The following is a 14,743-nucleotide window of genomic DNA, read 5'->3' on the forward strand; positions in this document are numbered from 1 at the left end:
ATATGTCATTCCCTTGTTAAATGCATTTCAAGGTTGACAATACATTTGAGAGGGGGGAAACATGTCAGTGATTCACTTTGTAGTTCAAACCAAGGGGTCAAGTATGCATACTTTTTCTTCCCCCCCCCCCCCCCGTGTGTGTAGAGTGAGTATCACTAGGAGGGGAGGAAATGGGGTTTTGTATTGGAGGATAAGGTACACAGGATAAGGATGTGTTCTCATTTTGTTTTATTAACCTTACTCTTTTATCTAGTTCCTTCTTGGACCAAGATGACTGATGGGAATCTTTCCACTTCAGCAAATGGCTTAAGCTCCATGAAAGTTCTGGATGAGAGATCAGGCTTTCATATTCAGAATCATCAACATTTGAATTTAAAGACCCCTAGATCCCTTTCATTACCTGACTATAAACCCAAGTTGAAACTCAGTGATTTAGATGATAAACATAGCCTTAAATCAGTGGATTCAGGTATTCCAACCCTGGAAATAGGGGACCCAGAACCTGTCCATTGCAGCGTGTTAAATGTTAAAAGAAAACCATCTGAGCCAGAAATTGTCCCTGATCGAACTTTTCAGAGTGCAGGCACACTCCCATCATATGTGCCTCCCCTTTCCACAAACACTGAACAGGAGCATCGTGTACGGAAATCTTCTACTTTTCCAAGAACTGGGTATGACACAGTGAAGCTCTACAGTCCCACCTCTAAAGTTCTGACTCGAAGTGATGATATCTCTGTATGCAGTGTCTCAAGTCTCAGTACTGAACTGTCCACAACCTTATCGGTTAGTAATGAAGATATCTTAGATTTGGTTGTCACGAGCAATTCAAGTGCAATTGTGACTCTTGAGAATGATGAAGCTCATTTTTCGGATATCACGTTGAACTCCTCAAAAGAAATAAATGATCAAAATCTGCATGCCTGTGGTGAAGAAACAGAAGGGGATAGTAAATTGAAAATTTGGGGACCATTTACTACCTTCTTTACAAGGTATTGTAACTTTGTGATACTTTCTAGGTTTTTTTTTAAACCCTTACCTTCCATCTTGGAATCAATACTGTGTATTGTTTCCAAGGCAGAAGAGTGGTAAGGGTAGGCAATGGGGGTCAAGTGACTTGCCCAGGGACACACAGCTAGGAAGTGTCTGAGGCCAGATTTGAACCTAGGACCTCCCATCTCTAAGCTTGGCTCTCAATCCACTGAGCTACCCAGATGCCCCCTCTAGGTTTTTAAAAATAGCTAGGGATAGTAGTGAGCTTAAGGTGGTTACATATCACTAAGGAAAAGAAATAAATGTGTCCTTTTATGTTAGAAGAGGTAAACATCACTTAGACATTTCTGTTTTACTTAGCTAGTATAGTAATGCCTCACTTATCCAGCAGTGGTAAAAAAGTTAATAAATGAATTTTTACTTAGTTAAAGTTTATCACTTTAGGCAACAAAACAATGTTTAAGGAAATCTTTCAAAAATGTGTTATACAATTCTTCCCTTCCATAAGCAGAATAAATTGATCATAGATTAACCTTCTTTATAACCCAGGGTTTTGAGAGTAGGTTGACACCTTTATGCCTGCACTAAATGACTGTAGGTTGTTAGTGATGCTATCACTGTGACTCAGCTATGCCTTCATCGTGTTTCATATTTTCATGGTATTCCCTCTCCCCAATGGTCATTGCTTTCATCGTTTGTCTCAGAACTTAAGACAAACTTGAAAGTTTTCTTATATAGTTTAATCAATAATCTTAATTTATACCTGCCAGCCCTATGGCTGACCTACTCTTGGGGACTGAAGTGTGTAAACTCTTTAGCTATTTTCCCTTAGTACTCAGAGAATTTTTTGGGGATAGAACTATTAAATTTTATATCTCAAAGGATCTTCAGAGATGTAATTCAACTTTCTTCTTTTACTGATGAAGGAAAATAGGCCCAAAGAAATTGAGTGATTCTTTTACTTACCTTTAGATTCCAGACTGTATTCCATGAAATTCTGTGTACTTCAGGATGAATTAAATGGGGTTCACTAGATTTTTGTACTTCTTTATTCTAATTAATAGAAGCCAGCTATTACTATGGTATTTTGGATATAAGAATGTCTGTTATCTTAATTTTATTAGTAATAATTGCCATAATATATAATTCAGCAAAGGAGAAGATTTTAATTTTTGGTTACATATTTATCTTATTAAGGTAATAGTATTGACTTAAAGTACATTCTTAAATTAATATTTATACTCTTGTTACTTAGAATTAAAAACCCACACAATAGTTTCACTGCTGGTTTTAATCTGTATATTGCAATGTTGAGATGCTAATATTAGAGCAGTTTCCCCTTTTAAAGGAAATACCTGCAATATGATAATATTATAGTACCAAAAAAAATTCCAGTCTTTTTAACTTTTTAAAAGGTTTCTTCTTTTTATTATCTATCTTGGAATTCTAGAGAGTTGAGATAGAAACAACTTCAAGAATATCTATTCCAAAGGTTTAAAGACTTAAAACTGGTGGGTATCATCTAGCCTTAGATGTGGAATTGGAAACCCAGGGGGAATACTTACCCAAGTTCACATAAGTCATAAGTATCCAAGCTGGGACGTGAATCCCTCTTTCATTTTACAGATGTCAGGACAGATTAAGTGAGTTACGTAGGGTGTCACAGTTGATGGTAGGGCTGAAATTGTACTACGATTTAAGAGTCTCAAATGTGAATATTGTTTCTATTATACTATAAAGCTTATACTTAAAGGAATCATTTACCAAACTGTTAGTCTTTAACTCTGTACATCCTTTCCTTGCACTAATGTATCATATAACTCATATATCTTTTGATTAGATTTCATGCTGTTGAAGGGAAATCTACTAATAACTTAAAAAAAAACAACTTAGAGTAGCCCACAAGAGAGGCTTAAAATGTCTGAAAACGTATAGAATTAAGGGTCTAGAAATTGGGCTTTTCTATAGGTTAGGGATTAAATAGTACTGATTGACAAGAAATGAATGAACCACATGCATTACCTAGGCCAGTGATGGCAAACCTCTGGCATGGGTGCCAAAGATGCCACATAAAGTGCTCTTTGTGGGCACTTGGCTGCTGCTCCCCCCACTCCCACCAGTTAATTACTAGAAAGCTAGAGGGACTTAGGTGGAGCTGCTCCCCTCCCCCTCTCCACTGTGCCTGACAACTTTTTTTTCATATTCCCTACCCTTCCATCCAGCAGCCTTATGGGAGAGTACAAGGCAGGGAAGGTGGGTAGCTCACAGGTGGCAGAGCTGGAGAGGAGCAGAGTGCTTAGGCCCTTCCCCTCCCCTTCTCTACACTTGCTGAGGACATTTCTCACTTTGCCTGCCCTTCTTCCCAGAAGTCCAATGGGAGAGCTTCCTCCCTCCCCTATGTGGGGTAAGGCAGGGTATGACATGGTTCTCTGTGAGGGGGACTGGCATGACACTAAGTCTGGGAGGATGGAGTCAGGGTGGGGCCCGGCACTCCATCTCTAAATGGTTCGCCATAACTGATCTAGGCTAACAGTGGTGGGATAAAGGTAAGAAATGAGCATTGTGGAGTGTGGAACTGGCTATTTCTGAACAATATTGGAGCTCCTATAATGTTGCATTCATTATTTTAAAACTTAAAGCTACATTTCCCAAACTGTGTTCTTTGGAATCTGAATATGGTATGAAATAGAAATTTGTGAGAATTTCAGTGGTGCTAATCATTTTTCCTTCTAAGATATTAAAGATGGAATTATGTATGTCAAAAATATATGACAATTTTGGGGGCATAAGAATAGGTTTTTATTGCCTCTATTTCACTTCAAAATGTCATATCTATCCTTTCTTATTCTATAAATCATGTGCCTCATGCTCCTAAAACTGATATGGCTATGAATTTCTTCAGTCTATTTCATGTTCTAAAGCAGTGATGGACAGACTATTCCCTGAGGGCCAGGGCCAGGCCGTAGTTTGCCTGGGAATTCCTAGGGAATTGCTTAAGGCAGTGATGGGAAAACTACGGCCTGGATCTGGCCGACAGGGAATAATTTGCCCATCACTGTAATCTAAAGTATTTCATAGGCCATTACTCCTAGAAAGGATGATAAAGAGTGGGTGACTTAAAAGATGATTTCATTGATTCTAAATTTATACTATATTACTTTAGCTGGCTACTCACAGATCCTGGTCCTATTCATTTCTTTTCTCAGTTCTTACAGTAATTATTATAAACCTTTTCTTTCTTCTAACTCCTAAGAACAGCTGCCTTAATTTTTTGGTTGTTGAAAAGATTGAGAGCATTCAAAAGAACTACTTCATTGAACTTTATCCTCAAAGCTTCTTGGCATCACCATTTCTTGTCTTTTCCTGCTATCTGAAGGTCAATATATCCCCCTCTACTTATTGCACAGGCAAAAATTCTCTCACCTCACCCATTTCCTCCTCTGTGCCTTTGATTCCACTTCTCTCTGCCTAATTCAAGACTTTGCCCTAGCAATCCTCCCCACTCTCATGTACTTTTAATGTCTCTACTATATCTTTCTCTTTTGCTTACAAAAGTACTTAGCTAACTCCAGGCCTTCACAATCCTTCCTTTGACTCTTCTATTCCATCTAGTTACCATTTCCTACAATTCCACCAACCATCAAATTATCCTCTACACACTCCTCTTCCTTCCCCTGCTACCATAGGTAAAAAAAAAAATTTAGGTGCCAATCTACTCTAATGAATTACTGTCCAGTTCAAGTGCTACAAAACTTCCCATATAAATTGACCATGGTGATTAACTTCTCTCGTCTATAACTGCTTTCAGTTATTTGAGTATATTAATTCCCTCTACTACAACAAGATCCATGAGGGTAGGGACAGTATTTACCTGAAATTTATATCTCCCCTGCACTTAATATAATACTTTGCATGTAGTAGATTTTATTAATTTTTGTGTGTGTATGTGTATGAATTGGAATAGGATTATCCAGAGTCTGAAAAGTATTCATCATCTGAATCCTGCCTTTTTGGTTAAAGTTCAAAGTTAGCAGTCTTAAAGTAAATAAGCTATGTGGTTTGTTTTTTTTTTTTAAATGAGCTTTACTGAAAGAGAATTCAATGAACATTAAATTTTACTAGTATTCCAAGTTCCTTCCTGAAATTTGTATTTATGAGAGTATTTAGTATTCTTTGGCATAATTTCTGCAATTTCCATTTTTGGAAAAAAAATCTTTTTTGTTTAAAGGTTTTAATTCTTTAAACTAAAAGGTAGATCAAATTAGATATCTTTCAATATAGTATTTGCTTTTAGAGTAAAAAGTACAAGGAAAATCTGTTCAAGAATCCAAATGCCTTATGATGATTTTTGAAGATATTTTTGAAGAAGCTTTTAATTTTTCTGCCTTATATTATACTAATAGACAATAGAAATGACATAGATACCACTTATAATCATTTTGCAAAGATCTTTTAAGTAATATGAATTGTCACAAAAAAAGCCAAGAAAGCATATGAGCAAACATCTCACTGATGTGCTAAATGAAGACAACACTGGATTAGAATATTAAATTCATAAAAATTTTACAAAGAAGGAAAGATACAGTGATAAATAGTATAATCTCACAAATCAAAGAAAATCAGTAGAAAATAAACCCAGTTTAAAGAAGACTTGGCAAGAAATCCAGCTAAGCAAAATCAACTCAGGGGCATTTAAGAATGAAAATGGAGACAACCAACAAAAGAAGATTTTTTTTAAAAATTGCAGAAATTATTTTTGCACAGTTTACACTATTGAAGACAGAGGAACCACTACCTTTAGACCCTAATGTTGTCTGGGGTTATTAGAATAAAGGAAGGGGGGGGATAGCTAGATTCACCAAAGTAAATGGAAGGTGACATAATTCTGAGGGCATTAGAGGATAAATATACTAGATATCTGAAAGAGAAGGGATATACAAAAGGTATGGAAAAAATTCAGATCATATTAATTTAAAAATAAATCAGCCAAGAAAACCTAATAACTACAGATCTTCCTATTCTTCAATTTATACTAAGTTCTTTTTTTAAAATTTTAAACATTTATTAATATTCATTTTTAACATGGTTACATGGTTCATGCTCCTACTTTCCCCTTCACCCCCCGCATTCCCCCATGGCCGACACACATTTCCACTGGTTTTATCATGTGTCCTTGATCAAGACCTATTTAATTTATACTAAATTCTAAAAAGAATTATCTAAACATGCATCAAGGTTATTCGTGTTTTTGACAATTCACATTTGAATTAAAGCTGTAAGGCATATAAGAACCCATTTGGCTAATTGTCAGTTATGAAAAAGTGTTTGGTAAGAACAACACTCTACCTTAAAGGACCTCTTTTTAGCGAGGTACACATCAGAAACATTCTAGATTCATTAAAAAACATAATCACAGAAACAATCCAATTCAATCAACTTTTGATGATAAATGTTAAAGAAAGCATAAAACAGGAAGATGTAAACTAGCCAAAGTGTTCAGTCCTGTAATGTAGATGCAGAATCCACATTGAAGAGATTCCCACTTGATGGTGAGTTTCTTCAGATGTTCCTTTTTGCAGATTTCATTAAACCCCAAGATACTGCAGGCCCTAGTGTAAGAGAGCTATAAAAAAGTCAGAAATTTGGCTTATCAACAATGGGAAAAATCAAGTGGATAAGACTGTCTGTTACCCAGCCTGCAATATGCTCTTAAATGTTTCCTATCTATTATAGTATATGACTAGGGCAGACATTAAGTACATCTAGAAAATGAGTTGGGTCCAAAAATAAAGAAGGGGAGAACAAGTTGGATGGCCTTCAAGAGAGCTGAAATAATATTTTAAGGTCTTAAGCTTCCAGTAAAAGCAGAAACCCATCTTTTTAATATCATTACTCTCCCAGGCTTACTGTAAAATGGAGGGAAAAATAGAACAAGTCAGCAAAACCAACCAAAACATTGACTATGTCTGGCAGCAAGTACAATATTCCATACTTGTAGTCCTCTTCTTCCATATGAGGTTAATTTTCTCTTCTCTGAGACAAACTGTGGCCATTAACATTATACAGTATTCAGTTTAATCTTTTTCCTTTACATCATTTTCTTATCATGAATATAATTTTCCTTGATATATTTATTTCACTTTTCATCTGTTCATATAAATTTCAGTGTGTTTCTCTGCATGCCTCATGTTCCTAATTTCTTAATGTATAATGATATTGTTACATCTGTGTGCCATGATTTGCTTGGTCATTCCGGAACACATGGACACTTACTTTATTTCTGGGTTTTTTTGTTTTGTTTTGTTTTTGCTACAGCAAAAAGTGCTGCTATGAATATTTTGGTATATATGGGACATTCCTTTCGGCCTTTGACTTCCTTGGAGTAGATGCCTGGCAGCAGGATATCAGGATAAAAGGATATGGACATTTAGTTACTTGTCGCATAATTCCAAATAAGTGATTTATACCAACAGTACAGTATATTAGATTGCTAGTGTTCTTGAAGCTCATTCAACATTGCTTATTTATAATCATTTGTCATTTTTGCCAAGTATCTAGGTGCGAAGTATAACCCAAATTGTCTTTACATTTCTGCCATCAGGCATGATTTAGAACAATATTTCACATAACTATTCATAGTTTCTCTTCTTTTTTGTTCATCTTTTTTTTTCCATTTAGGTAATGAGCATCTACTGCTCTTATGTTTATGTTCATTCCCTCTATATCTTAGCTATCAGACACTTCTCAGAAATATTTTTGTTAGGATTTTTCCTCCTCTTATCCTAACATGATGGATATAAAGATTTTTCAATTTCATGCCATTAAAATTGCTTATTTTTAAATCATTTACCTTCTGCATACATTGTTTGGTTAGTTATAACTATGAATGCTACCTCCTTTCATTTTTTTCCATTTTTTATGATATGATCTTTTACACATTTATTCATTTGGAACTTATTGTGGAATGCTGAAATAAACTGCTTTTCTGTTCCCTTTTCTGGTTTTCTCAACCATTCTTGTAAAATAGGAAGTTTTTATTTGAGTACTTTTATTTTCTTAGATTGATGGAACACTGTTTTATCATTTTTTATTTTTTATTATCTGTTTTGTTCTGCAGATATACTACTCCATATTTTAACTAGTATCAAACATTAAAAAAAATTCCTTACCTTCTGTCTTAGTATCAGCAATCAGGGTTAAGTGACTTGCCAGGGTCACAAAGCTAGGAAGTGGCTGAAGCCATATTTGAACCCAGGACCTCCATCTCCAGGCCTAGTGCTCTATCCACTAAGCCAATTAGCTGCCCCTAGTACCAAACAGTTTTGATGGCTAATACCTTATAATATAGTTTGAGGTCTGAAAAAGCTATTCTTTTGTTCTTACTAATTTTCTTTTTAGTTTCATTTCTCAATCTTTTGTTCCTCCAAATTAATTTTGGTATTATTTTAAGAGAAAACCTTGTGTTACAGTGGATGGAAATCTGGAGTCAGAGCCAGGAAGTCCCGGATATAAGTTTCACCTCTTATACATGTGTGTTGTCTTGGGATTCTAGATAATTCTCTAAGACAATAAGTGCAGATGTAGGGCTGTTCTGCCTTGGAAGAGTGGGTTTCCTCACTCAGGAGATCCTTGTACCAATGAAGTCACACACTTATCCAAGCTCTATGATTTATCTACTTCTACAAAGTAACTGATTGCTGTAGCACTAAATATAGAAATTAATTTAGATAATATATAATGTAACTTTTATTAGACTGGCCTGACCTAACCATGGTTAATGAGCACATCTCTATTTCTTTTTTCTTTCAAGAATATTTTGTAATTGTATTTATGTAAGTCTTGAGTATGTCTTAGCAGATATTCTCAGTTATTTTATACATTTTGAAGTTAATTTGAATAAAAGTTTTTAAATTTTTATTTATTTATTTATAAGGTTTTTTTCCATGTTTACATGATTCATGATTCTCCCCCACTCCACTGCCTCCTCCTTCCCCCCTCCCAGAGCTGACAAGCAGTTCCACTGGTTTATATATGTATCATTGTTCAAAACCTAATTTCATATTCATATTTGCAGTAGAGTGATCCTTTAACATCAAAACCCTAATCATATCCCCATTGAACTACATGATAAATATCACATGTTTTTCTTCTGTGTTTCTACTCCCACAGTTCTTTCTCTGCATGTGGATGGTGTTCTTTCTCACAAGTTCCTCTGGATTTTCTTGATCATTGCATTACTGCTAGTTGAAAAGTCTTTTACATTTGATTGTGCCATAATGTATCTGTCTGTGTGTACAATGTTCTCGTGGTTCTGCTCCTTTCACTCTGCATCAATTCCTGGAGGTCTTTCCAATTCACTTGGAATTTGTCCAGTTCATTATTCCTTTCAGCACAATAGTATTCCATTACTAACAGATACCACAATTTGTTCAGCCATTCCCCAGTCAATGGACACCCCCTCATTTTCCAATTTTTTTTTGCCACCACAAAACAAAAACAAAAACGTGGCTATGAATATTTTTGCACAAGTATTTTTTTTCATTATCTCTTTGGAGTACAAACCCAGCAGTGGTATGGCTAGATCAAAGTCTTTTAAAGCCCTTTGGGACTAATTTCAAATTGTCTTCCAGAATGGTTGGACCAATTTACAACTCCACCAGTGGTATGTTAGTGTCCCAATTTTGCCAAATCCCTTCCAACATTTGTCACTTTCCTTTGCTACCATATTTGCCAGTCTGATTAGTATAAGGTGGTAACTCAGAGTTGTTTTAATTTGCATTTCTCCAGTAGGGAGAGATTTAGAACACTTTTTCATGTGCTTATTGATAGTTTTGATTTCATCATGTCCCTTGACCTCTATTGACACCATATCAATTTGGGAAAGGCGTGATTTTTTGTAAATTTGCCTGAGTTCCTTATATATTTGGGAAATTAAACCTTTGTCAGAGAGTTGTTATAAATTTTCCCCCAGTTTGTTGCTTTCCTTCTAATTTTGGTTGCATTGGTTTTGTTTGTACAAAATCTTTTTAATTTGATGTAATCAAAATCATTCATTTTACATTTTGTAATGTTCTCTATCTCTTGCTTGGTCTTAAATTCTTTCCTTTCCCACAGATCTGAAAGGTATACTATTCTATGTTCACCTAATTTATTTATGATTTCATTCCTTATATTTAAGTCATTTACCCATTTTGAATTTATCTTGATCTAAACCTAATCTCTCCCATACTGTTTTCCAATTTTTCCAGCAGTTTTTGTCAAATAGTGAGCTCTTGTCCCAAAAGCTGGGATCTTTGGGTTTATCAAACACTATCTTCCTGAGGTCATTTACCCCAAGTCTATTCCATTACCATATTGTTTTGATAACCACTTCTTTATAGTACAGTTTAAGATCTGGTACTGCTAGGTCCCCACCCTTCACATTTTTTTTTTCATTATTTCCCTTGATAATTTTGATCTTTTGTTTTTCCAGATGAACTTTGTTATAATTTTTCTAATTCTATAAAAGAGTTTTTGGCAGTTTGATAGATATGGCACTAAATAAGTAAATTAATTTGGGTAGGATTGTTTTTTCTATTATTTTAGCTCATTCCACCCAGGAGCAGTTAATGTTTTTCCAATTATTTAGATTCGGTTTTAATTGTATGAAAAGTATTTTTAGTTGTGTTCATATAATTCCCATGTTTGTCTTGGCAGATAGATTCCTAAATATTTTATATTGTCTAGACTTAAATGCAGTTTCTCTTTCTAACTCCTGCTGCTGAATTTTGTTGGAAAATATAGAAATGCTGATTATTTATTTGGGTTTATTTTGTACTCAGCAACTTTGTTAAAGTTGTTAATTATTTCCACTAGCCTTTTAGTTGATTTTCTAGGATTCTTTTAAGTATACCATCATATCATCTGCAAAGATTGAATGTTTAGTTTCCCATTGCCTACTTTAATCCCTTCAATTTCTTTTTCTTCTCTAATTGCTACTGCTAGTCTCTCTAGTACAATATTAAATAATAGAGGTGCTAATGGCCATGAATGAAAATTCTCTCTTGTTTCTTTTTAAAGAAAATCCTCACTTTCTGCCTTGATTTCTAAGAGAGAAGAGTGGTAAGAGCTAGACAGTTGAGGTTAAGTGACTTGTCCAAAATGAAAAAGAGCACTGCACAGGGAAAGAGAGAAGGGAGAAATAGAATAGCATGAATTATCTCAAATAAAAGAAGCACAAGAGAATTATCACAATGGAGAGGAAGATGAGGATTAGGATAGCCATCAGAGCTTGAACCTTACTTTTTTATCAGATTTGGCCAAAGTAAGGAATAACTCAATTGGATATAGAAATCTATCTCATCCTATAGGGAAATAAAAAGGGATGGGAATAAAGGAAAGGAGAGAGAGGGGGGTGGGATGGCAGGGGGAGGGGGAGGGAGAGGAGGAGAGAAAGGGTGAGGGAGAGAGAGAGCCTGCCTAACTGAAGGGAAAATGGGTTTGGAAATAGTACTCAAAAATTCAACTACTTATTAGGAGGAAGAGAGAAAAAGGAGAGAGAAAAAAAAAAGAATAAAGAGAGTCAATGTAAGATGGAGGGAAACACAGTTAATTATGGAATTGTCATCCATAAAATGAAAGTAGATAGCAGAATGGATCAAAAAACAGAACCCTACAATGTGCTGTCTACAGGAAACCCATTTGAAGCATGGAGGAGACACAGATTGTATAAAGGTTAGAGCAGAATTTAGTAGGCTTCAGCTGAAATAAAAAGCAGGAATAGCAATCCTGATCTCAGATAAAGCTAAAACAAAAAAGATCTAATTAGAAGAGGTAAAGAATGGAATTATATCTTAATAAAATATACTGTGAGAATTTGTTTTTCATATACTGCATTATTTTTGTATTAGGGTCCTGGATTATGAAGATCCAAATTCAGTTCCTGTATATTAGGGAGAATTTTTGATCCAGGCCTTAGTCCTGGCTCCATTCAGTCTGTAGGTTTTTGCATTCTCTTTGTCCTGAGGAACATAGTTTTTTCACAGATTTTGGCTAACAGGAAAGTTCTTCAGTGATACTTTATTGTTATTTATTTTATTTTTTATAAAAACTCTTACCTTCCATCTTGGAACCAATACAAGGCAGAAAAATGGTAAGGGCTAGGCAATGTGACTTGCCCTAGGTCACACAGCTGGGAAGTGTCTGAGGCCAGATTTGAACCTAGGACTTCCCATCTCTAGGTCTGGCTCTCAATCCACTGAGCCACCCAGCAGCCTCCCAATGATACTTTTCTGGTGTGACCTATCCACATGTGGGGATGGAGAGGGAAAAGATTGATGGAGCACCCCTTAATTAGTTATTACCAATTAAATATCTTGGAATGTTCAAGGGAAGGACAGAATAACGCACTGCTAAAAATTTATTAAGTAGCCTGATCCAGCTCGGGTCATCCCTGGTCCTGAGAGAGCCATAGAGACCTATATAACTTTATTGGTTATGATGCTCACCTAAGCAATAAACCTGTTATAAATTTATGTTCTTACCCCCAAATCAGTCTCTCAATATAAATTTAATCATAACAGCACCACAAACAATGAAGTAATATCAGTAGTAAACATATGCACTAAATGGTATAGCATCCAAATTTTTAAAGAACTTGAATGACTTACCAGGAGGACAGTGTAAAACTAAACTAGTTGGGAAATCTTAGTTTTCCTTTCTCAGAACTAGATAAATCTAAACAAAAAAGAAGTTAAAGAGGTGAAGAGAATTTTGGAAAAATTGGATATGATAGACCTCTGGAGAAAACGGAATGGAGAAAGAAAAGAATATACCTTTTTCTTAGCAGCACTTAGCACCTACACAAAAATTGGCCATGCATTAGGGAATAAAAACCTCATAAACAAATGCAGAAAAGCAAAGTGCATTTTTTCAGATCATAGTATAATTAATATTATATTCAATAAAGGGCAATGAAAAGAAAAATTAAAATTAATAGGAAACTAATTTAATTCTAAAGAATAAGTGGGTCAAGGAAAAAAATCATAGAAACAGCCAGTAATTTCATTGAAGAGAATGACAACATACCAAATTTTATGGAATACAGCCAAAACAGCATTTAGGAAAAAAATATATAGCTCTAAACACTTATATCAATAAATTAGAGAAAGAATAGATCAATGAATTGGGCATGCAATTAAATAATTAAAAAAGAAATTAAAAACCCCTAATTAAACACCAAATTGTAAATTTTAAAAGTCAAAGATGAGATCAATAAAACAAAATAAGAAAACCATTGAACTAATAATTAAAGCTAAAATCTGTTTTTTTTAAAATCTGATTTTATTAAAAAGACAATAAAATCTACAAACCATTAGATAATTTGACTAAAAAAAGGAAAGAGGGAAATCAATTACCAATATCAAAAAGGAAGAGGGAATTAATCATCACTGAAGAGAAAATTAAAGTAATTATTAAGTTATTTCACCCAATTATATGCCAATTAATTTAATACTATAAGTGAAATAGATGAATACTTACAAAAATATAATCTGCCCAGGTTAACAGAAGAGGAAATAAAATATTTAAACAGACCCATTTAGAAAGAAGTTGAGCAAGCTCTCTTTGAATCCTGCAAGAAAAAATACCTAGGGACAAACGGATTCTCTAGTGAATTCTACCAAACATTTAAAGAACAGTTAATCCTTACTACTTAAATTGTTTGGAAAAATAGGCAAAGAAAGAATCTACCAAACTGCATTTATGACACAAATATGGTGCTGATTTCTAAATCAGGAAGAGCAAAAATGGAGAAAATTATAAACCAATATCCTTAATGAATATTGATGCAAAAATTTTAAATAAGATACCAGGAAGGAGACTGCAGCATTATATCATGAAGATCATACAGTACGACCACATCATTTCCACCAGGAATGCAAGGCTGGTTCAATATTAGAAAAACTACCAGTAGAGTTGACCATATCAATAACAAAACCAACAAAACATATAATTATCTCAATAGAAGTAGAAAAAACTGTTGACAAAATACAACACCCATTCTTATCAAAAACACCAGAAAGCATAGGAATAAATGGAGCTTTCCTTAAAATGATAAGTAGTGTCTTATCTAAAACAATCAGCAAGCATTATCTGGAATAGGGACAAAGTAGAAGCCTTCCCAGTAAGATCAGGAGTGAAGCAGGAATGCCCATTATCACCACTAATATTCAATATTGTGCTAGAAATACTAACTATAGCAATAAGGAAAGAAATTGAAGGAATTTCAATAGGCAATGAAGAAACAAAATTATTCTTCATAAATGATATGATGGTATACTTAGAGTATCAATTAAAAATTAGTTGAAATATAATTTTTTTTAAACCCTTGTACTTCGGTGTATTGTCTCATAGGTGGAAGATTGGTAAGGGTAGGCAATGGGGGTCAAGTGACTTGCCCAGGGTCACACAGCTGGGAAGTGGCTGAGGCCGGGTTTGAACCTAGGACCTCCTGTCTCTAGGCCTGACTCTCACTCCACTGAGCTACCCAGCTGCCCTGAAATATAATTTTAAAAAGTTGCAGGAGATGGTAAAATCAAATGCAATGGACTTCTGTACCAGCAGCAATGCAATGACCCAGGACAATTCTGAGGGATTTATGGTAAAGAACGCTACCCACATTCAGAGGAAGGACTGCAGGAGAGGAAACATATAAGAAAAACAACTGCTTGAACGCATGGGTTGGGGTGGACATGATTGGGGATGTAGACTTGAA

At 34.8% G+C, this 14,743-nt stretch overlaps 1 protein-coding gene across 1 annotated transcript in view; it reads left to right on the forward strand.

Annotated features, from left to right (window-relative positions):
• The first annotated feature begins 261 nt into the window (after window positions 1-261).
• TBC1D14 (TBC1 domain family member 14) overlaps window positions 262-14,743 on the forward strand; it is a 123,475-nt gene continuing 108,993 nt past the window's right edge. The window contains exon 1 of the mRNA XM_044682408.1: window positions 262-989. Coding sequence (XP_044538343.1) covers window positions 271-989 — 719 coding nt within the window. The 5' untranslated portion in view covers window positions 262-270. The remainder of the gene's footprint in view (window positions 990-14,743) is intronic.

The sequence above is a fragment of the Gracilinanus agilis genome, chromosome 6 (assembly GCF_016433145.1).
Source record: "Gracilinanus agilis isolate LMUSP501 chromosome 6, AgileGrace, whole genome shotgun sequence".
NCBI lineage: Eukaryota > Metazoa > Chordata > Mammalia > Didelphimorphia > Didelphidae > Gracilinanus > Gracilinanus agilis.